We start from the raw sequence: 24395 nt of genomic DNA on the forward strand, positions 1-24395 counted from the left end.
TTCTTTTACCAATAAATCAGGGGATATCGCGAACGCAGTCCCCCACTACTAGAAATAATGCAGTCGAGTACCCTGCATTTGGGGACATCGCAGGAGTCAGCAAATCCGATGTGCAATGGATGAGCCTCACCCGGGGAGCTCTGCCTTTCTGATCACAGATGCTCCCCTGCCAGGTAAGTATGAGTTGCGAGCAAGAGGGCAGGGGTTGGGCGGCGGGGCCTGTTCTGGAAGCCCCGCTAAGCGAGGGTGAGAAGGCCGGCACTGACCCAGACCCAGCCCTCCCAGAAGCCCTGAGCGTCTGCAGAGCTGCCTGCCCCACAGGCAGGGAGAAGCTCCGGCAGGCAGAGCCCAGCAGAAGAGGCACATTGTAGCACAGTTCATTTCTCCCATCAGGCCCTGCTCGGCCCGAGATTTGCATAAATTCGGACCTGGCCGCCAGCCAGCAGGCACAGTCGGATAGTGAGCAGGCCTGGTGCAGTGGGCCCACTGGCCCGTCAGCCCCAGGAGGGTCCATGGCCCTCCTGAGCCGACAGGTCACCCCGCTTAAATAGAGCGTCTCGGGTGGGGTGCCCCCCATCAGGACACGGCAACGCCGTGAAGGCAAGGCCCAATCGGTGCTTGGACGGGGCCGGCGGCAGCCGGTAGCCAGACCCCCCTCCCTCATAAATCCCCAGGAGCTGCTGTAGCCAGACCCCCCCCCCCCCCATAAATCCCCAGGAGCTGCTGGCTGGGCCTTCTTCAGGTTGGAGGGCCTGGGCGCGAAAACAGGCAGGGTGGCTTCAAGAACTACCGGGGCACCTCATAGCATGGGGCGCACATGGGTGGGGGGGGAGGGTGCGGCTGGGTGACGTCCATGGGGAAACACACCATAGCGTTTTTTGCCAAACCCTTTTATAAGACGAGAGTCATCTCCTCCTTACCTTGTAGCACAGTGGCAGGCTGACTGTTGGCTGCTGACTGTGGCCTGGGTCGTCGTCGCCTCGCCTGGTGGTCCTCCTCAGTGTGGCTGTCCTGTGTGTGGGCTGGGCTGGCTGGTGGTGTGACTGGTGACTGAGGTCCACTGGTGCACCCCAATAAATCATGCCCAGCCAGGGCCAGGGTGGGTCAGAGGCCCAATAGCATCAGTCACGTGCGTCACGCCGTGATGGACCTGGCGGCACTGAGTCTGGGTGGACACGAATTTTCATTGGCTTGTTCTTCCCCCAGGCACAAGTGGAAGTTGTTTCAACTTTGTAAAGAAGTGCAACAACAAATTTGTTGTTACTTCCTCCAAAGTTGAAGCAACTAGTGTGCAATGTCACTGGGCCCCAGCTCAGCCCTGCAGGCAGGCTGCCCCCCCAGGGTCAGGACTCGGAGGGAGGCGGCAGGTGTTACAATTGCTTTAGTGTGTGCAATTGCTTCAGCCGCCTGCCGCCTCCCTCCACAGATCAAAGTAAACGTTGAACTCGGCCGGCCCGAGCAGAGCGCGGGCCGAGCACCACACGGCACCGGCCCCCCACGGCCGCCGGTGGCCCGCCCACCATTTTGAATGATGCTGCCTGCTTGCTACACATGCATCTGCATGCATCATAAGTTATGATGCATGCATGATGCAATCATCAAAGCAAGGTAACAACATCTAGTGTTAACTTGCTATGATGATGAATTGTGTGCAGACACTGCAGAGTGCCTCCTGGCTCCTGCCCTGCCCAACCCAGCCCCAGGCGGCCCAGCCCCCAGGAGTCTGACTTGACTTCCCGGCCGCGGGATGAAAAAAATAAAAATAAATAAATAATCATTTCACCCCAGGAGTCCGACTTGACTTCCTGGCCGCGGGCTGGGGAAAAAAAAAAAAAAAAAAAAAAAAAATCACAAAATGATGATTGCAGTGCGCGGCAAAATAAGCACTATGCGCGGCTCACAATCAAAAGGTGCGCGGCCGCACAGGCGCGCACCTTACAGGGAACATTGCCAGTGGGTAATAAAGACGGTCGCCCACGGGTACTGCGTGGAATTCGCCCAACCTCCACAGTTCAGACCGCCGCGCTCACGGTGCCTTTCACCGGACCATCTTCAGATCCTGAATCAAGAGGTGGAAGCGCTGCTGGGAAAGGACGCCATAGAAGCCGTCCCTATTCTTCAGGTAAACTAGGGTGGGTATTCAGTGTACTTCCTTGCACCCAAAAAGGACCTCACCATGCGCCCTGTTCTAGACCTGCGCCCAGCGAACAAGTTCATAAAACCCCAGAAGTTTTGCATGGAAACACTACAAGATGTGATCCCACTACTGAAAAACGGGCACTACATGGCAATATTGATATGAAAGATGCATACTTTCATATTTCAGTGTTGCCAGTGCACAGGAAATATCTAAGGTTCATGGTAGAGGACGGGCATTACCAATTCAAGGTACTCCCCTTCGGCATCGCCTCGGCACCAAGGGTGTTTACCAAAGTCCTGGCAGTGGCTGCAGCACACCTGCGCAGACTTTCCGTCCCAGTTTACCCTTACCTCAACGACTGGCTCATCACTGGGGACTTTTACAACACATGTCTTTTGAACACCCAAAAAACAGTAGATCTTTTCAGTCTGGGTTTCTCAATCAACGAAAAGAAATCCAGTCTAGTACCCAGTCAAATAAAACACATTTCTGGCAGCTCTAATTCGGACAGAAGACTGCCTTGTCTTCCCCTCCAACGAGAGGGTTCAGAACATGCTTTTCCAGATCCCTCAATATGTAGCCCATTGGGCGGTGACGGTTCGCAAAGCCATGCGCTTGCTAGGAATGATGGAGTTGTGCATATACTTGGTTCCACATGCACCACTGCGCATGCGTCCGATGCAAGAGTGGCTCAACAGCCAGTGGTGTCAGGCCAGCGGACAATGGGAGGATCTGGTAGTTGTCTCGCCAGCCCTCGTTCTCTCTCTGCAGTGGTGGTCAAGAGAAAACCTCTTGAAGGGGAAGACCTTCACCACCTCTGCAGTGGAAGCCACTCTCACGACGGACTCATCTCTCACGGGGTGGGGGGGGCCCCCCCCCTCACCTGCTTCAGCAGACAGCACATGGAGTGTGGTCCCCTCGGGTAGCGTCCAACCATATAAATTTACTGGCGCTATTAGCGGTGTTTAAGGCATTGAAGGCCTTTCAGATGCAACTGCAAGGGAAGACCGTGCTGATTCTAAGGGACAGCACTACAGCAATGTATTACCTGAACAAACGGGGGGGGGGGGGGGGGGTGGACAAGCCACTCACCAGGGCTATCCAAGCTGTCCCAAAACATTTTGGATATGGGCTCTCGGACACAAGATGTTTCTGTTGTCCCAACACATTCCAGGGGAACTCTATCTTCTGGCAGACTTGCTCAGAGATTTTCCTCTTCCCGAAGAATACGAATGGCGTCTGCACGAAGACCTTGTGTGCAACGTCTTTGCAGAATGGGGCTTCCCAGAGATCGACCTGTTTGCAACTCAGGAGCAGCTTGGCTCCTGAGGTCATAGTTTGGACACCTACAGCTCCCTCAAAGGTGCATGGAAATACTCGGAAGCTATAAAATCGAATACACGTTATTGCTATGCCAGCAAATGGAAACGTTTTGTCATCTAGTGTAATTCCAGGGGTGTCAATCCCATCGATTGCTCACCCATACGCATTGTGCTGTACCTAACCCATCTGTTGGACACTGGGTTAGTCTTCAATTCCCTAAAGGTTCATCTGGCTGCACTGTCCGCCTACACCACATCACACAAAAGGTGTTGTGGTGGAAGATACCGGTGATTAAAGCCTTTATGGAAGGGGGTTAAGAGAATTTATCCTCCCATTTCTCACCCAGCTCCTGGGTGGGACCTAAATGTGGTTTTGACCAGGCTCATGCGAGCTCCCTTTGAGCCTATGCATAAAGCAAGTCTAAAAGACCTGTCTTTTAAAACAGCCTTCCTATTGGCTATCACTTCTATCAGAAGGGTTAGGGGAACTAAAGGCACTTTCTGTTCTAGACCCCTTTGTCACAGTCCACAAGGATAAGTTAGTTCTGCGCCCGCACCCCAGATTTGTGCCTAAATTCATATTGAGGTTCCATGTGAACCAGTCGATTGAACTACCTACCTTTTTCCAGAATCCCACTAGCATGGCCGAAAAAAGCCTACACACACTAGATGTGCGCAGGGCAGTCATGTTCTACCTGGAGAAAACTAAACCACTGAGGAAAACAAACCAATTTTTCGTTTCCGTGCAGCTGCTAGGGAAGGAGATCCTGTCTCTAAGTCAGCTATATCAAGGTGGATTGTCAAATGCATCACACTGTTTCTCTCTTGCTAAGAGAGAACTACCCTTCAAGCCTAGAGCACCCTCTACTCGAGGCACTGGGGCATCCATAGCATTCATTGCAAATGTTCCCCCTAGAGTACATTTGCAAAGCGGCAACCTGGAGTTCTCTGCACACCTTTCCAAAACACTGTTGCCTAGACACTCATTCTAGGTCTGATTCTCAGGTGGGACAAGCAGTACTAAGACATCTTTTCTCTACTTTTCCTTCTCACAACCCACCTCCAACTCCGGGTACTGCTCGCTGGTCTATGCACAGCATGTGATTCTAAGCAGATTAACAAGCATCAGAAGACCTGCATTACTTACCGTAATAGCATTTCTGATGATTGTATCAGCTTAGATTCACATGCGCCCTCCTTTCCTCCCCGCTTGGCGTGGAAGGTACATAGACGTCTTACAATGTTCACTCTTTATGTACTCACTCACTATAGTCTTGGGCTCCCTCATGGCAGAAAAAACACAATCAGTGGGACCTTGGCGCGTGTGGGATTTTGGGTACACTACACGTCATGTTAGGGATAGTGTTACAGACACGCCTATGCCGACGTCCCCTTTCGGTCCCCGAAAGACGAGATGCAATACTCTGCGGTTACCACTGGTTGTCGGACTATATGCACAGCATGTGAATCTAAGCAGATAAAATAATCAGAAATGCTATTACGGTAAGTAATGAATGTCATACAATCACAAAGGCTACCAGCTGTGTGAGGTGCAACATATATGAACTAATCCTTAACCAATCAGAAATGTAAACAAAGGATCAGGAAGCACACAGTAATGATATGAACTAATCCAAAGCACTTTTTGTTTTCTCTCTAGGTTTTGGCCTTCTTTCGTTTTGCTGTGTTGCTGCTGGGTTACGCAGTGTTGAGGCTCCAGCACTGGTGGGTGATAGCGGTAAGTACTCCTTATTGTATCATGGCTATCTGACTGCAGAGGGGTTCATGGGCACCTCCTCAATCAATGCTTAAGGTGTTCAGAGTTGACAGGGTGTTCAGGCAGGGTTTGCTCCAAAGGGTGACTGTGTCAAATTGGTGACTGCTGGAAAAAAGCTCGGGCAGCATGATGTGGCTTGATGCTGCCATATCTATTAAGATCATTCAGTAGTACAGATGGCGCTGCCCACAGACCAAAATACAGGGTGTTATGCTGTTGATGCTGCACACAGCTCTGGCTTCACTTGCTCTATTTTTGTAGCTGTGCTTCATCAATCCAAGGCCCAAGCACCAATGAATGGATTTCACTGTTTCCAGTTTTAGTCACCTACAAAATGCCACATTGTAGGCGAGTTTATCACATAGGACCAATTTCACTTGGTAACCGTATCTGTTGGCTGACTGTCCGTGATCATGCAGCAAGACCATTACTCTGGCTTCAAGACAGTAAGGACACCTGCATAAGCCAAGCTTTGCTGCTTGGCATCACCCTGAATCGTCTACTCCTATTCTAGCCAGTCCCCCGGCACTGGGATGACATCAGCGCTCCAAAATCAAATTCCCTGGCCACTCGGTGAAATTGCACCCCCCTATAAGCTTGCGTCCACAAGGATCTCTTTGGGCTTGTCTGTTTGAAAAAGTAGGGTGGGAACGGTAAGAAACTCATGGTAGGAACAGTGAAGAGACACAAGTAATCACAGTTCCAGGGTGTTTATTAAACTGTATAGGTAGATTGGAAAAACACCTAGTCTAAACCTGAATCTAAGATGGGAGCAAGCTACGATCATCAAATAATAATGCAGTCCTAGTGGCATCTTGTCAAATAAAAGGGCCTATAATCAACAACAAAAAAACTATTGCCAATCCTTACAACTAAACAGAGTGTGGGATAGGATGCACAAGAAAGAAAAGTGTTCACAGATAAGTCAGGAAGTGGTAGCTGGGGGTGGGGGGTGGTCTCCCTTCCCCCATGTTTTGAGCACGGTACTGTTCCATTCTCAAGTATCAGGATCTTCAGTGGTTGCGTCTCTTTTCTACATAAGTATCTACCCTCCGAGGACCTGATGTGTTCAAAATAACAAACAGTTCCTTTCTGTGTGTGTGCGCTTTGGGTTAGGACTTTTCACCCCTGGATCCCCCTCTTCCGGGTTCAGATCCACAAAAGTTCCTAGTGATATTAGGACCTTTGGTGTGGTGGCTCTTGCTCCCGAGGGCCTAATGTTCAAAATAACAAAAGAAAAGATCCTTTCTGATTGTACTTACGGTGATGATTCTTCACCTCCTGTTCCCCTCTTCCGGCTCAGACCCTTCTCGAATGTCAGCCTCCCTCTGTCTGATTCACTATGGCCTGCATTCCAAGATATTTCATCTGTTACATTCACATGTTGTCGGGTGATGGCTTTTCACCCCTGGATCCCCCTGTTCTGGGTTCAGACCATTCTCTATTGTTTGCCTCCATCCGTCAGGTTCACTATGGCTTTTATTTCATCATATTCTCACCTTTCGTGTTCAGAAGTCTTAATGTCTTTTTAAACAATCCACTGGGGACATCCCTCCGTCTGGTTCACTTTTGTCAACACAATGTTTGTTGGGACATCGTGCTTTGCCCCTTTTTGTCGGCATCCCTGATTCAGGGTTCAGTCTTGCCAACCACACAGTTCCTTCTCCTTTCTTACTATGCAGGAATTAATCTCCCTTAGCTTTCCAGTTACATGCCGGTCAAAGACTTTCGACTGTACAAGGGGTTTTGCTTAGACCCCTGTATGTGACATTTTCTTTGAGGCTCTCACAGCCTTCTAGTTTCTGTACTTTCAACAGTAGGGGAATTAAGCAGTCTCTCAAGTGAGCATCCACGTAGTGTCGGCCCCTTCTGTAGCTGGTTTTCCCCAGTAGAGTTAACCATTCTTTGATTTCCCTTTGCGACTTTCCTTTAACAGTTCGGTTTCTGATCGGTTCTCCCCTCGACTCACCGCTGTGATGAACCGCCTGGATGTTCTTGTATGTGGGGGTCAAGGATGGTACCATGGTAACAAGCCTCTCTCCCTGTCCTGCTTATCGGTGTAGGAGGGTTTTGAGTACCGTTGACATCTGCTGCAACACACACTGGCTATTGTTCGCGATCTTATGATTCCTTTCACAGAGGCTTTGCGGGTCTGGGTCGGAAAGGGCAAGGTCGCTCCTCTGTGTCGCCCTTTCAGTTCTCGCCACCTTTCTCCTCCTCTTGAACTGCTGTACTTGGATAGCTGTCTTGTTGTGCGGTCTTCCTTGCTCGCAGTGTGCCCTCATGCTCCACCTTTTATCGCTGTGGTGAAGGGAAAGGGCTGTCAGGTGTGTGTGTGGGTGGGGTCTGGTCAATCGCCTGACTTTGCCTTACCCTTGTATTGTGACATGTCGGGTAAACGGTGCTAGTTTTAGTCTGTTGTCTTTCGTGATGTAAGAGTGTTTGTGTCAGCAAAAGGGGGCGGTACAGTTTCCTACTGGGAAGGTGAATTCAGAAGGGCCAGTTTGTGAGGGTGTTGTGAAATAAATGGGGGGGGGGCGGGCGGGTGGTGATGTTTTGTCAAAGCAGATTGGGAGTATGGAAAATATGTAAAGGGATGTGGAGGAGAGCGACTGGGAGTATTCGGGTAGGACACCGGGAAGTAGGGGTTCTGGGAAAGAGTTTCCAAGTGCAACAGGGTTTGAGTTCCTAGGGGATTTGTCATATACTGAGGTGTCATTGGATCTGGGCAAGAGATTCATTGGGAGGAAGGGAGACAGATGTGGTACAACCTACAAAGGTCTCGGGGATCTCGTCCTCTGCTTCTTCCCCGGTATAATACTGCATCTCACCTGGGGCATTTCCCCCAGCACAACTCTGGGTTCCCCTATCCAGGTGATCCTCCCTCGCTCGTCCACCCCCAGGGTTGGGATCTGGGAGTGCCAGCACTTGCCTGGCAACCTGAGTAAGGGATTTTCGGGGTACTCGGGAGAATATCCTCGGGCTTCTCACAGAACTTGCAGACGGGAAAGACCACTCTTTATAAAGTCATATCCAGTTTCCTGCTGTGAGGATGGTTCTCTTTTTCATCCCAATCATCTTCTTCTTTTTTTTTTTTTTTTTGCGGAATGGGTACTTGTGTAAGGGCTGTACCCTGGTATCTAGCAAAACGACCCCTAACCATGCAACCAGTCGGGGGAGTGTTCTGGTAACTCTGGTCAGCGGAAGGCTAGGGCTCCTTGGCTATACCTCCAGAATTGCCACCATCCTAGGCTTCTTCTGGTCGGAGCTGGCAGGGTGGAGGTTGGAATCTGGTCAATCAAACGGACCAATAATTCAAAAATCACTGGTGAACTGTAAACTGGACACCACTTCGAACATTTGGTTTCACAGTTCACCCATACCAAACTAGACTTGGGCCATAAGCTGATGTCCATTATGCACATTTGTGTTAATTACTCGATTGAACATCCGAAAAATCAGATTGGTAGTTCCATGCGAAGCTTTTGGTTTCAACCTCTGCTAGTTGGATTAGAGAGGTGGCTTCTGAGTTTCTCCCTTAGTAGCCATAAAACTTTTACATAGCTTGTGGTAGGTTTGTGCAGTCATGGTGGCCAAATACTGGTCTGAACCGCTGCAGCACGCAACGTTGTAGCATTCTTTGTGATGACACTCAATGGTAATAACTGTTCCTGCCACCAACCATAGGGTTCTTCCAATGGCCCCCCTATTGTCCTTCCTCGCATGTCGTGATTCGCTGTTTCCCTTCCTATGTGAAGAGCACCTCGAAGGGAAAGGTCCATTTATATCTGATTGATTTTGCTATGAGTTCTTTTACCACTGGACCCATCTTCCGCCTTTCCTGGAGTGTAGACTGTGCCAGGTCCTGATATAGGTAGATATCCACTCCATTCATCCTAATGTGGTCCATTGTCCTTGTCCTTGCCCTGCAGAGGATTTGCTCCTTTTGGGAGTATGATGTTAGTGCGGCCAGCACGTCGCACGGGCGAGTGCCTAATTCTCCCAATCTTTGTGGGCCCTGTCTATTGGGATATCTACGTCATCATACGCTGCGAGGATATCTTTAAAGACCTGTTGTAATGCTTCCTTGAGATCCTTATCCTCCACTGATTCCACCATGTTCTAAATCCTAATATTCAATCTCCGGGAGCGGTTTTCTAAGTCCTCGCATTGGAGTTCCAAGTTGTGTGTTATTTGTGCTAGGTGCTCCTGTGTCTTTGCGCTTTGCTGCGTTTCTTCGTCTCTTTTGTACCATCTTTTCCAGGGTGTCCGTTCGTTGCCCCAGGTTCCCTACTTCAGTACCGCTTGTTTTTAGGTCGTTTTTTCATGGTTTCGAATTGGGTTTGTACTGTGGCCATGAATTGGGCCTGAAATTCTCCAAACCAGGCTTTCATGTCTACCTTGGTGGCCATTTCCAGGTTTGGGGTTCCACCAGCACTATGGTCTCCTCGATTCTTGCCTTTTGGTTGTGCTGTGGGGTCTGTCCCTCACAATAGTTTCAAACTTGGTTCTCATCTTGGTTGCAGAGTCTGTGGCGCCCCCCTGTGCCTGGCGCCCTCTAGGTTTTGATATGTGCTGGCGATATCGATCTGTCCCCGGTCCTCTGAGGGTTTTGCAGGCCCCTGGATTCCGTTTGCCCACCTAATCCTTCCATCCCTTCTCTCTAGGATCTAGTATAGGCCTTCACTTGATGGAGTGCTCCACGTAAGGAGGTGGGCACCTCTGGAGCATTTCGCTCTCCCTCCGTGGAATGATGTTGTGGATTGGTGATTTGGCGAGTGTGTGTCGAGTGGGGGGGCCGAGGGGTCTCTGGTGTTGCTCTCCTTCCGTCCCGGGCTCAATTAAGTGGGGTTGCCGCCCTGTTGTCTGTCTCCTTCCTTAGGCCCTACGCATCTTGACCTGTTGGAGGTGGTCCCAGGGCCTGTTGGTCGTGGATTGGTGCAACCCTTCCTCCCGCTGTGTCCCCAGGCCGTCCAAGCTGCGGCAGTGTCTCTATTTGCTTGTTGAGGGGGTGAGGGGGGACTGCCCAGCCCTGCGTTTCTGGCATCGCAGGGTCGATATTGTCGCTGTTGGCGGGGCCAAATCCACTTTATGGCCGTTCTAATATCGCTGGGTCTGCCGGCTGGCCATATGTTTTGCCCTTCTTTGTGTCCCGAGACCTGTGGCTGTGTGCACGTGCTCCTCCTCCTTCCTGGGGGCTGCCGCACGTCTGTGCCTGTGCTGTCCTCCTTCTTCCCCTGTCATGGCGGTCGCTCCATTTCCTTACCGCTCTTCGTTGTGTCCCAGGTCCCGGTCGTCTGTTTCCCGCCTTCTGTCTGTGCCTGGGGCCTCGATCCAGTGTGCCGCGCATCAACGGCTGATGAACGGGTCACTGTCCAACACGTGTTGCGCCCTGGGTTACTTTTCTGTGCTCGGGGCCCCCCCCACGTAGTTTCTGGGTGATGCCTTTGTCGTCCCCGTCTCTCCCCTTGCTGTATTTGTATGACTTGGGGCCCACTCCCAGTGGAGGCGTTGGGGGTCCTGTGCTCCTTCCTCTTTGTTGTGCCTTGAATTGGAGGTCTGGAGTGCCTGGGATCTCTGTGTACGACTGCGGAGCCTCCCGCGCTCACAGCACTCTTGTGTCTGCTTCTATTCTTTTTCCTGGGTCCCTCTCAGTCTTGGACGCCCCTTCTCCCGAATTCCCATGCCTTCCTACAACCTTCGCTCTGGAGGGACAATCTGCTTTGTCATTAGATTTAGCTACTGCCAGGGGGAGGGGGGAGAGACTGAGCGACGCCCAAACACGTCTTCTCCTCGCGACCGCCATCTTGGAATCCTGGGGGAGGCTTTCAAGGGCTTCCCCCGAGCTGGTGTAGCGGGAGAAGGCGCGGCAGGCGGCTGTTGCAATTAAACGGCAGACACAAGATGGGTCACTGTTGATAAGTTTGTGCGGGTTTTGAGGTGGAGAGCGTACCTTTTTAAAAGTCCTGCTTTCAAAATTCAGACTGTTCATAAGCCCTTAAAATGGTTTCTGACCATGAGGGAGGAGGGAGGAGGCGGGGTGGGGGGGGGATTCCGAAACTGCCCAGAAGAACCATTTACCTACGACTTGGGGTTGGTCACCCTAGGTTAACTGGGGGCAACCAGGCGTGGACTCCCTGCTCACTGTGCTTAGAGAGGCTCAGCTTCACCTCACTGATGATGCCCAACAAGGCTGAAACACGTGTATGGGGTTGCTGATGGTACTCTTGTTCAGAGAGGAATTGCCATAGCATTTCGGTGCTGGACTGCCCTTGTGGGCGGGACAAAGACTGATATGCAAATGGATATTTCCCATCTGTGAAGGTACAGTGAGCAAAAAGCAATGGCTGCGAACTCTCAATGTGGTTAATAACCACTGAACAGGTTATCATGCCTTGTTCTTTCGAGAGAGGGGCGCCTGCTACCTTTTTTGCATTTACCTATGAGTCCTAGACTTAACTGTTAAGCTTAGAGCTGTGTTAAGCCATGGGAATGAAGGTGGACTTTACTAAAAACATCTCGGTTTGGAAGAGCGAGACTCTTCTGGTGAGGGCTAGCCAGGGCCCAGAACTGTGGCTCTATCGCGACCACCATATCTTTTAGCTCATCTTGAGTGGTTCAGTAGCCTACTTTGTGCACCCTCATTCAAGGGCTCACTCGGGGTTCAGGTCTGCTAAATGTGCCCCCCACCCTCTTATGAGAGATCCACCTCTGAGTGGTGTGCTCAGATTTTACCGTGTTTTTTTTGTACGCCACTTAACTCGCCTGGCTTGCTGTGTGTTCTAGTGGATGGTGGTGAGGAACCGTGGCTGAGGTCCTAAGCGTTTGTAATAATTTTGTACGGAAGAAAATAAATGCTCTCTAGCTTGGAGCCACTAGGTGGCACTCTTGCATTAGTATTTTGGAATGAGTGCGCCCATTTTGGTTTTTAGCAACATTTAGTCCATTAAGCCTGATGCAAAGGCACTTGCGACTAGATCTAGCAAGTATTTAAGTATTTCTGCCAAAAGGGATTGTCTGTTAAACTTCTTAGTTAGGTAGGCTGAGTTGTGGCTCCATTTATTGGACTAACTGAAAATGGTTTGCTGAAATGGAATAATGCGTGAGATTTTCAAGTTCTCGCTGTTAATAGTGAAAGCTCCTACTTCCTGTAATGATTGAGACTTAATAATACTGTACACTGCTATGCACAGTAAACTGTTTTTTTTTTAAAGTTATGAGCAAGTGCTTAAAAACGGTATATTTGCTAACAACTACATGAACCTGAGGAATACATTACTGATGTATACGTGGTATGCTGCCTGATGGGTTGTGCTTAAAGGTTCACTGTAGTGACACATTAAAACATTGCTGTTTTGGGTCGTCTCTTCCAACTTGAGCACCCATGTCGGTTACTTTGTGTCTTGCATTTGTGGAATCTACTTTAAATACCAAAACAAGCTGGTCGTTCATGTGCTCATCCTGTGAAGTGGTAGCTCACTGGGGTTTCTGTTTTGTGATTCACGGTGGTATGTCTTTGTAGATTCATTCTTTCACAAAGTTTCGAGCAGTTTTCACCTGCGTGCTGCACTTGCAGACATTTCTTGCATTGGGAAAGGTACACAATATTGGACAATTTGCAGTTGTAAGTACCTTGAATCTGTATTTTGCGATTATTATAGCATGGTTTCCGGAACTTGTTAGGGAGAATTCTCAGAAATGTGCTAATTCCCTCCACCTTAGAGACCCCCAGCAACTTTGCTTTATTTTGAGGACTTTATTTTTTTTTAACCTGGAGAGTGAGACCCTTTTTTTCCCACTCATGTATTTTAACGTGATTTTGAACACTGTTTCTTTTGGTTATGGAGCCTGACAAACTCCATGGGCATCATCTTTTACATTGTGTCGCAACCAAACCAGGTTCGGTCCTTTTGTTCGCTTTGACTTCGGCGGGATTCACGAGTGAAGCCCGCCTCTGGCTCCAGGGTATCTGGCGGGCGCAGGAAGCGAGGCAGGTGCCCGAAACTCCCTGTGCTTAGTCTCGTAGGAGACCCAAATGCACTCTGTGGTGACTGGCCGGCTGACTGCGCGGCAAGGACAGCCACCCTGCTGGCTGACAGCTAGGCTGGAATGAATGGGAGAAACCTGAATAAAAGGCAAGGCTTTTGGCTTGGAAGGCAGAGTTGACCACTGAACGAAGGAACCGAAGGACACCTGCTGCAACTCCTGGACCGTTGGTTTGCCCGGTGAAGCCCTGCTGCTGTGCTGAAACTCCAAATTTGTATCGACAGCGAAGCCCCTGCAAGGACGACTGCTCCCCTTGATTTGGTGTGACCATTCAACTCCAAAGTAAGCTTCTCGGAGCTGGTTGAATTTCCACAGAGTTACTGCTGGAAACCTAATAGCCAGGGAGAGGAACACCAGATTGTGTGCGTTGCTCTTAATTTGGCCAAGAGCTCCAGGAAGATCCTCCGGACTCCCAGGAAGCAGGACTGACGGAGCCTGAGCCCCCTCAACAGATTGCAGTAACCCAAAAATCAAGGAAAGTCCATCTTGACCGGCAGGAACCGTGGTGTTGCTATTTGTGGTAGGCGCGAGGAGCCGAAACACCGAAGTGCCACTTGTTTGAAGATTGCCTGTAGCGAGCGGTGACCGTTCCGTTGCAGTGCAGGAGACCCCAGAAGTCCTCCCTCTTGTCCCCACGACTGAGGCCCAGGAACAGGAGTCATCTGCTGCACTTTTTTTCTTCAGTCCAAAGGCACTGTAAAGTCTGAGAGAACTTACCTCTTGTTGTAAAGTTACTTGCATCTTCTACTACTCAAAAGCCTAACAGCTTGTGGCCCTACATCAATTCTTTTCTTCAAAGACTTCAAAAACATTGTGCAAGGACTTTTCTACTTAACTACCAAAAGTGCTTCAGCTCCTATATACTTTACCCATTGACTTTGGCTTAACCTATTATAATGAATGAATCTGCTTAGGGAAATCCAACATTATGTGCCTGCTTAAGAATATTTGTGATCTCTTGTTTGTTCTAATAACCTTTTCCTTTGACCAATTCCTAAGAATGTTCTAAATGCTACAGTAAGATATTCATGTCCCTAGCTATTGAAGTCACCTGAGGGTGTAGGTTGTGACTGTGGGCCATCCCAAAAGGGTCTTTACTGATTTAGAAACTAAGTGTAGTTTTGGAGTGTATTTGTGTGTTGCTTTTATATTGCTCCCCTCTGAAGAAGGCTTATACTGACTGACTGATTGATTGATAAATTAAGTTTATTCAAGAAACCTTGTGTAACAGCTCACATGACCCCTCTTGAGATAAGCCTGGCTGCTCAACACGCTACCAACCTGTGGAGTACAGACTTACACCAAAGGTTGGGCACCTATTGCCAGGAGGTCAGGGTTGTTGTAGTGCACCCAATGGGTACTGCAAAGAATCATGCCTAACAGAACCCTGCAGTGATCATTACCATGGATTGCTCCCTCCTGGGGTGGGAAGCGACCTTAGGAGTGAATTTTATGTATGGGGTCTGGAGTGCGCCGGGGACGCAGTTGCATATAAATGCCCTTGAGCTCAAAGCGATTGGTCTAGCCCTCAGGGACTTTCAGATGTTGGTGCAGGGCAAGGTGGTGCTGGTCAGGATGGACAGCTCCACGTCAAATGTTTTACCTGAACAAACAGGCTGGCACCAGGTCCCTCTTCCTATGTCTTCTGGGAGTGGGTAGAACACGTGTCGAGATGCCGGCACTGAGAATTAATTACCCCTCACTACTACGGTCCTAGAGAGAAATTGCACAACCAATATAAATACAATTGTCTACATTACATCAAAAGTACAGGGCATCTACAGATGCACAAGCCAATCACAGACAAATATATGTGAAATTAGAAAAATCTTTTTAATATAGTAAAAAAAGTTAAAAGGCAACACAATAATATATCTATAGAAAACACAACAAGGTATTAAGTCCTTGTATTCACAATACATAATCAAGGCACTCAGAACAAAAACACAGAAGTGACATGGACAATTTCATGTATCCTATAGTCCTGCAAAATAATTTTGTTAAAATGTCAAACTTTAGACATTTATTGAGACATAGGGTGTCGACATGTTTCGGCCATTAGTTGAATTGGACATTTTCTCAGGTGTCCATATACAGGTGAGTATTGTGGCCATCTTCAGGACAAATCATTTCTTCGTGGTGGGCCTTATGCGTAATAAGATAACACGAATCTAAAAAGATATATATATATATATATATTTCTGAGGCTTGTGGAATCTGCTTAGATCACATGCTGTGCATAGGCCGACATCTAGTGGAAGCTGCGCAGTATTAGTTTGTTTTTCGAAACTCAAATGGGCGTCGACACAGGGCGTGCCAGTAATACTATCCCTAGTGTGACGTCCCCTGTACCCAAGATCCCTCACGCGTCTTGGATCCTCAGATTGTTTTTTTCCACCATACTGGTCGGAAGCATTTTGCAGAGTACCCTGGCCTTAGCCATACTTTTGCTAAAATATTAATTTATTTACATCCTTCCCCATCCCAACGTCGAACTTCGACACTTGACGCCGGCTGGAGAAGAAATCGACCGTCGGCTGTTGCACGACGGATTTGGGCCTCGGAAGGCCTCGGGCCTCGGGCCGGGCCTTGGAAGGCCTCTGCCCTCGGCCCTGCAAGTAGGGAGAGTGGGGGGTTGTACATACTTTACACTCTTGGTATATAGGTACACCTTATACATTTCCTACACTTAACAGCCCGCTGCCTCAAGGTGCGTATGGAGGGTACCCCTTTTCAATTCTGCCCCAAGTGCAATCGCAAATACCCTTGGGTCGACAGGCACGCCACGTGCCATCTCTGCTTGCCGAGGGACCACCCCGAAGCGAACTGCAGAGCGTGTAGTAGGTTTAAACCTAAGACACTTAAGGACCGTTCGACGAAGCGTTGGGCCCACCACGCCAGGCAAGCGGCCATGGCAGAGGAGGGCACCTTCAGCGACGGCAGCAACGCCGTACTTTCGGACGGCGAGGGCATTACGGTGTCGAAGGACAGCCGAGCGCAAGTCCCCGACCTCGGAAGGTTGTCCGGCAGGGCAGCTATGGGGAAGACCCCGAGCGACACAAGCGCTTCACACACCACACACACACTAAACACACAAAGTCCAACCGAGACTCGACGACGTTGAGTTCTCGGAAAGAGGCACAAACGGAACGCTCCGATTCGGTGTCCTCTGGGCGTTCTCGATCGAGATCGCCGCATGACTGCAGGCAATCATCCACTCTTGCCAAGAGTGCCTCGCTCCCATGGCTAACAGAAGTTCGATCGTCGGAGGACGAAGACGACTTCCACCCCCAGGCCGCGCTCCAGGAGTCGGAGCCCGCAGACAAAATCAGCAAGGCCCCACGCTCTAAGGACAGGGATCCTACCCCCGATCCTCGACGCCAGGCGTCGAAAACCTCCGGAGCCACAAAAGGACAGGGAAAACATTTTTCCACTCACGGGGAGGGGGGGAAAACAGCAGAAGAAGCAGCCTTTGCACTCTTCCACACCTGTGAAACACACCACTCCCCCTAAACAGACAGACAAGACCAGGTCTGCTGATATGTCTAAAACCAGCAAATCTACTCCAGATAAATCCCCGAGACTTGCTGAGAGAGTCATTCCCAGTTCCAAAAAATGGTCCTGTGAAGACATAGATAGGGTCATGTCAAGGATGTCTTCTTTACGATAAAAATCCAGACAATTTCCTTTCGTATGATCCACAAGGGGCGACACCCTCAGGCTCTAATGATCCTATCCACCCCCCCCCCCTGAGTAAGAAGCCCCGGTTTGAAACACCGATGAGGTCTACAGACCCCTTCGAGGTATAACCATACTGAAGACCATACTCACTGTATCAAGGAGAGGCTTCCTTTGGTGAGGACCAAGAATTTGGCATGGTAGAAGAGCAAACCGGGACGGGATACTATGGGGATGATGAGGACCAAGAAGAGGAAGACCCTGAAACCTACAGAGTAGATTCCCCAGTAGAAAACGAAGCCCCGGTTACCGACTCCCCTGTCGATAACCAACCCCTCCTAAACGAGGTTCTCGCACGTGCAGCAGAACATTTCCATATTGACACCCACGGTGTCCAGGAGGAGAGGGACTTCAAAGAGGAGTTAGTGGGAGAAAGGAGGCCTGTTGCCCAGACCATCCCGATCCTTAAGTCCATTCAGCGAAGAATAGACCCGTCCCTGGTGAACCCGAACCTCACCAGAGCAGTCAATCCCAGGGTTGAAAAACTTTTCAGGGCAGCCCAGTCTGACCCTCTCTATATAAGAGGACATCTGAAGCCAGACTCCCTAGTTGTCACTAACACTCGTAAGAGGGCTGGAACACCCTTGTCATCGTCCGAAGCTCCTCCCGGCAAGGAGAGCAAAAAACTATATGGTTTCGGCAGGAAAGTAGCCTCAACGTCCGCCTATCAAGCAAGGATTGCAAACTCCACCACCCTGTTGCCCAGCTACAACTGCCATAAGTGGGAAGAAGTCGCGGCACTCGTAGCCTCTGCTCCTGAACCTTTAAAGGGCCAGTTAGCTCTGATTTCTGCAGAGGGTAGAGCCGTGTCTGGTTGCATTTTGAAAGCAACCTTTGACGCCGCGGACAACGCAGGCAGATTGATAGCAGAAGGCACTGTTATCAAGAGACATGCGTGGTTACGGCAGTCTGGTTTTAAGGCACAAACCCAGGCATCATTGTTGGACAAACCGGTGGAAGCCGATCTGTTTGGTAAGGCGGTCGAAGACGCACTAAAGAATGCCAAGGACGAATACGAGACACTCAAGTCCCTTGGCCAGTTAACCAATAAACCCCCTAACCAGAGAGGGAATAGTAATTTTCGTCGCCCACGCGGCCAAAATTCCCAGAGAGGATCTAACTATTCCCAGGGGCACGGTACACAGTGGAACAGCCGCCAACAGTCTACCCAGGTTTACGGGCAGGTTAATAGGAGAGGTCGTGGTAAAGGCAGAGGCAGCCCCAGCAAGGGAGGCGGCACGCCTCCACCAAAGCAGTGACGCTCAGTTCAGGGTCCCTTCTCACGCAACCCCAGTAGGGGGACGCATTTCCAACTTCACCCAGGCTTGAGAAGGGATCACATCAGACAGATGGGTGCTGTCAACAGTATCCACAGGGTACTGTATAGAACTACTGCAGCGTCCCCGGAACCATCCTCCACGACAAAGAGTACACTCTTTAGAACATCAGAAGATTCTCCTCGAGGAGATCGCCATTCTGCTAGAAAAGGACGCGATAGAACTCGTCCCGGGACACCAGGTAAACAAGGGTATTTATTCAAATTACTTCCTTGTGCCAAAGAAAGATTTAACAATGCGCCCAGTATTGGACTTACGGCCTGCCAACAAGTATGTCAAGCCCCAAAAGTTTCGTATGACTACGCTACAAGAGGTAATCCCCTCCTAAAAAAGGGGATTACATGGCAACCTTGGATATGAAAGATGCTTATTTTCATATTTCCATGTTCCCAGCGCACAGAAGGTACTTGCGCTTCAAGGTGGACAGTCGACACTACCAATTCAAGGTACTGCCCTTCGGGATAGCTTCAGCACCAAGGGTATTCACCAAGGTACTGGCGGTGGCGGCTGCACACCTACGCAGGGAGGCAATCCCGGTGTACCCTTATCTGGACGACGGGCTCATAACGGGGGAAACCCCAGTAATTTGCAGGACAAACATTCAAAGGACTATCAACCTCCTCCACGAGGTTAGGCTTCTCAATCAAGGAGAAAAAGTCAAGCCTGGTGCCAAGCACCTCCAAACAGTTCCTAGGAGCAATCGAAGATACTCAAGAGGGGTTGACCTTTACGTCGGAGGAAAGAATTCGGAATATACTACTGCAAATTCCGCATTATCAGTCCGGTCGCCAAATAACGGTACGCGAAGCAATGTGTTTACTGGGCATGATGGCGTCATGTATTTACCTGGTCCCCCCACGCGCGCCTGCGCATGCGTCCCATGCAGGAATGGTTGGCGAAACAGTGGTCTCAGGCAAGTGGTCAGTGGGACGATCTAGTGGTCGTTTCGCCAACACTAGTACAAAGCCTTCACTGGTGTACAAGAGAGAATCTCGCACAGGGGAAACCCTTTTACGATCCCGAAGTACAGGCAGTAGTCACTACCGATGCATGTCTGACGGGGTGGGGAGCTCACCATCTCCACCACACAGCTCAGGGTCTCTGGTCTCCCTCAGTGGCCAAGAACCACATCAACCTGCTAGAGCTTCTGGCAGTATTCAGAGCGCTTCAAGCGTTCGAGCCCCACCTACTAAACCTGTCAGTGCAAATCCGGACGGATAGCACAACAGCCATGTTCTACCTGAACAAGCAAGGAGGGACTTGTTCGCCAAATCTGTCCAAACTTGCCCAGAAAATCTGGATATGGGCACTCAGACGGAACATCTTCCTGTTATCACATGTTCCAGGGGAGCTCAATTCCCTAGCGGATGCTCTGAGCAGAGACTCCCTCCCAGAGGAACACGAATGGGTTCTACACAGAGAGGTCGTAGAAGATATCTTCTCTCAGTGGGGTTTCCCCACTATAGACTTATTCGCCACAAGCGAAAACAGACCATGCCCAGGATTTGCATCCAGGTTCCCCCAACCAGACTCCCAGGGGAACGCCCTGTGGATGAACTGGTCAGGGATGTTTGCGTACGCTTTTCCTCCAACTCCTCATCAGGAAAGTGGTGAACAAGATGAACAGAGAGTCGATGACGCTCGTCCTAGTTGCTCCCATGTGGGCAAGACAACCGTGGTTCCCACACCTACGCAAGATGGCGGTGTGCGAGCCCATCAAACTTCCAGCCTGGTACAACTTGCTGTCCCAGCACCAAGGTCAAACAGTGTACCAGCAACCCAACTCAATGAACCTGGGAGCATGGCTCCTGAGGTCATAGAGTTTGGACATCTCAATTTACCACAGAGGTGTATGGACATCCTAAAGGAATCTAGGAAACCAAACACAAGGCACTGTTACTTTGACAAGTGGAAGAGGTTCGTTATCTGGTGCCAGAGTAGACAAATCAACCCTGTTGATTGCACTCCTTCCACTATTGTTACATACATGCTCCACCTGCTAGATGCAGGGTTGGTTTTTAACTCACTGAACGTACACCTGGCAGCCCTGTCGGCATACACCACTTCCCATAGCAAGGTCTTGTGGTGGAATGTACCAGTAGTTAAAGCCTTCATGGAAGGAGTAAAGAGACTTCACCCTCCTATTTCAAACCCACCACCAGGGTGGGACCTTAATGTGGTGCTAGCCAAGCTCATGGGACCCCCTTTCGAACCCATGCATAAAAGCAGTCTCAAACACCTGACTTATAAAACGGCCTTCTTAGTAGCTATTACTTCTATAAGAAGGGTCAGTGAAATTCAGGCTCCGTCAGTGCAGGATCCCTTCTTTACTGTCCATAAAGACAAACTGGTTTTACGCACACACCCTAGGTTCTCACCTAAGTTTATATCAAAATTCCATGTAAACCAGTCCATCGAGCTTCCGGCTTTCTTCCAGGACCCTCAAAGCTCGGCTGAGGTGAAACTACACACCCTAGATGTGCGTAGGGCGGTCCTCTATGTAAATAAAACCAGACCGCTAAGAAAGACAGATCAACTGTTTGTCTCCGTAGCTACAGGCATAGAGGGGGATCGCGTCTCTAAAGGTGCCATCTCGAAGTGGATTATTAACTGTATCCAGCTGTGTTACTCACTCTCTGAAAGAACTCTGCCTTTCACGCCAAGAGCCCACCCTACTAGAGGCATTGGGGCCACTCTGGCTTTCATTGCAAATGTACCCCTTGACACCATTTGCAAAGCAGCTACTTGGAGCTCTATTCACACTTTTACTCAGCATTACTGCATTGACACCCATTCCAAGGCAGATGCACAAGTGGGACAAGCGGTTCTAAGACCTTTATTTGCTCATGACCCTTCTCACATCCCACCTCCTTCAGGTACTGCTCGGTGATCTAAGCAGATTCCACAAACCTCAGAAGGGATACATTACTCACCGTAATCGTATTTCTGATGCTTGTATCTGCTTAGATTCACATGCGACCCACCCTTCCTCCCCTCTGAGAGAAGGCGCATGGTTGCTTGTAGTCTTACCTTTCTATCTGCTTGGATTATATGTACTCACGCTACTCCTCATGCTACCTCATGTCAGAAAAAATACAATCTGAGGATCCTAGACGCGTGAGGGATCTTGGGTACAGGGGACGTCACACTAGGGATAGTATTACTGGCACGCCCTGTGTCGACGCCCATTTTCGAGTTTCGAAAAACATACTGTAATACTCAGCAGCTTCCACTAGATGTCGGCCTATGCACAGCATGTGAATCTAAGCAGATACAAGCATCAGAAATACGATTATGGTGAGTAGATTATGGTGAGTAATGTATCATATATATATATATATATATCACATAATCAAAGTGTGTAAATAGTTTCCAAATACAATCTTCTATTTGAAGCCTATTCTTCAAATTTCCAGTGTTACCAACTTTTACATATTAAAACCACATTTATGAAAAAAGTGACATGTATGCCTAACGCGGTAATGTAATACAAAAAGAAGTGCAAAATCTTGCTTATTTTCTCAGGATCGCGTGTGACATAGAAAAAGTCAAAGAATGGCTTGTAATAGTTACAAGTAAAAAACATTTTCTTGCCAGTAATTCAATGGCCAAATTCATTACAAAGTGTTAGTCCTAAATCAACAAACATTATCTTATTGAAGCGGATAACCAGTGACATTTGCATCAATGCTAAATAACATATTAATTAAATTACTTTTTTTGTGAAAATTGCATACGTTACTCACTGTATGCGTCCAACTAGCTATTAACATGCTGTACATCAAGCAATTAAATTCAATTAGTCATGGATAATCCCTCTAGGATCACTGGTGCTGGTGTATGCCAAGTACCCGTTCTCTGGAGCGTATTGTCTGAGGTGTCGTCTGGGCAATACTCCTTCGGTTGGGTTCCAGAGCGGGTTGTAGCAGGGCAGTTGGAGGAGTCCACCCCCTTCCACACTGTGGGGTTACAACATCAGGGAAGGTTGGGGACAGATCTCTCCAAACCTCCTGAATTACGCGGTGAGGAGACAGTGCGGACAGTGAACTGGGAGGTCTGATGATGGGTAACAAGGTAACTCGGGAGCCAAGTGAGTTACAAGAAAGGGAGAATCAAGAATTTGAAAAATCCCAAAAAGGAGGTCCAAAGAGAGACTGTAGACCAGGCAAGGGAAAGAAGAATAACTGGTCAAATAGCAGGATTAGATCAGAAAAGCATATAGGGTCGCCAAAAAGGCAGGGGACAGAGAAGAACTGGACGCAGACTGGCAGCAGAGCAGAACCAGGCAAAGAAATGAGGAACGTTGAGAGGCACCAAGGAAAGTGAGCGTCTTCCTTTAATGGATTTTGGCTTGTTGCCATGGAAATGAGCAGAAGTGAGGGCTGGGACGCCTGCTGCCGTAAAACTATGCTGGCTGATAGCCCGCTGGCGGGGCGGGGACGCACACTGAAACCTGGAGAGGGGCCAGCGGCCACCGCCACGCAGCATCGGCCACCAACGCTGGTAAAAGTGCCAGGTAAGTTGCAGCAGCGTGGCACAGTGCGCATGACAGTACGCAATGCTTACCTGATGGCGGAACACCTGCCTGGGGATGGCAACACAGAAGCGGATATGCAAAGCAGGTTGGGGCGGACAAACCTACAAGTGGGAACTGTCATGCAGGACCCTCACACTTCTATTCTGGCAGTGGGAGTCGGGGGGAGATGGGGGGGGGGGGGGTTCCTCAGGTGGACCTCTTTGCATCAGCAGTCAACCGCAAGTATCTCCAGTTTGCGGTATGTGTCTTGGCTAGGATGGGGGCGGCACTCACTGGGAGATGCATTTCAGATCAGCTGGGATCTCACCGCCCCGCCCAGGCATATGCTTTTCCTCCAACCCCACTCATCCAGACAGTAGTTCAGAAGTTCAGGAGCTGCACTGACTGCTCCCTGATTCTCATTGCAACGAGGTGGCTCGCGAGAGTGTGGTTGTCGGACCGGTGGTAGTTGGCGGTCCTGGTCGACTACATTCCTCTCACAGCAAGGAGAGTGGTAGTTCATCAGGACCTGGAGAGTTTAGCTCTGGCGACATGCCTTCTGATCAACTGAAGCTACAGGTTTATGACTTATTAGAGGGCAACTTTTGCATTATTCAGGTGGCTCGTAAAGATTCCCCCAGGGCTCCATATTGCAGTGCGCAGGCCAGGTTCTGCTACTGGGCAAGGCACAAAGACCTGGGTACAAGCACACCCGGGGTCCTCCCTTGCCCCTCCCTCCTTCCCCCTCCCTCCTCTGAGTAAATTGTTCTAAATACTGTACCACTGGTTTGTTTCATGTTTGTAAATTGATTCATTCATTACTGTACCTGTTATTTTGTATAGCACTTTGGTGTAAAGCGCTATATAAACTCAATAAACATAAGCATAAATGGATCCTGTCAACTGCTCCCTAAACAATGTTTTGTCATTTGCTGTGCACTTGGTGCACGCATGGGTACAGGTGTACACCTTCCGCAATTATGTGGCGGCTATCCGAGTCTACAAGAATTCATTGGACCACACGTTCACATCAGCAAACCCTGTGTTGAAGTCACCTGAAAGGACTGTCAAGGCTGTTCCTGCCGGTTCATAGGCCTCACCCAGTTTGGGACCTCAACATCGTTCTGACAGTGCTGGTGCGCAACCCTCGAGATGGTAATAATAATTTCGCATTTATATAGCGCTACGAACCCTCGGGTATCTGAACGGTGCATATTATTACCCATGGTGTGTGGTGCTCATTTATCGACCTCGGAAGGATGAAAGGCTGAGTTTGGCCCTGCCGGGATTCGAACCTACGTTAGCAAGCTCTGCACGGATGTCAAAGCGAGCACTCCTACTCGCTGTGCCACTTGACCGTACTTTTGTTCGGTCCGACCTCGGCCCGGTGGGTCAGTGAGATCAAAGCATTTTCAGCAGGTGAGCTGTTCAGTGTTTCACGCACCCAAAGTTCCTCCCCAAGGTGGTGGCAACTTTTCACCTTAATCAGTGGGTATGTCTTCTGGTGTTTATTGTCTCT

The 24395-nt window shown here is 49.5% G+C and overlaps 1 protein-coding gene and 1 non-coding gene across 4 annotated transcripts in view; one reads left to right on the forward strand and one right to left on the reverse strand.

The window, feature by feature from the left end:
- STARD3 (StAR related lipid transfer domain containing 3) overlaps nucleotides 1-24395 on the forward strand; it is a 274830-nt gene that overhangs the window by 143669 nt on the left and 106766 nt on the right. For all 3 annotated transcript variants that reach the window (XM_069634727.1, XM_069634728.1, XM_069634729.1), the window contains one exon: nucleotides 5123-5200. In XM_069634727.1, coding sequence (XP_069490828.1) covers nucleotides 5123-5200 — 78 coding nt within the window. The remainder of the gene's footprint in view (nucleotides 1-5122; nucleotides 5201-24395) is intronic.
- On the reverse strand, nucleotides 18-181 carry LOC138522209 (U1 spliceosomal RNA). Its single transcript, XR_011283298.1, has one exon. It is a non-coding gene; the product is annotated as a U1 spliceosomal RNA (small nuclear RNA).

The sequence above is a fragment of the Ambystoma mexicanum genome, chromosome 13, assembly GCF_040938575.1.
Source record: "Ambystoma mexicanum isolate Mex_15411 chromosome 13, UKY_AmexF1_1, whole genome shotgun sequence".
Lineage (NCBI taxonomy): Eukaryota > Metazoa > Chordata > Amphibia > Caudata > Ambystomatidae > Ambystoma > Ambystoma mexicanum.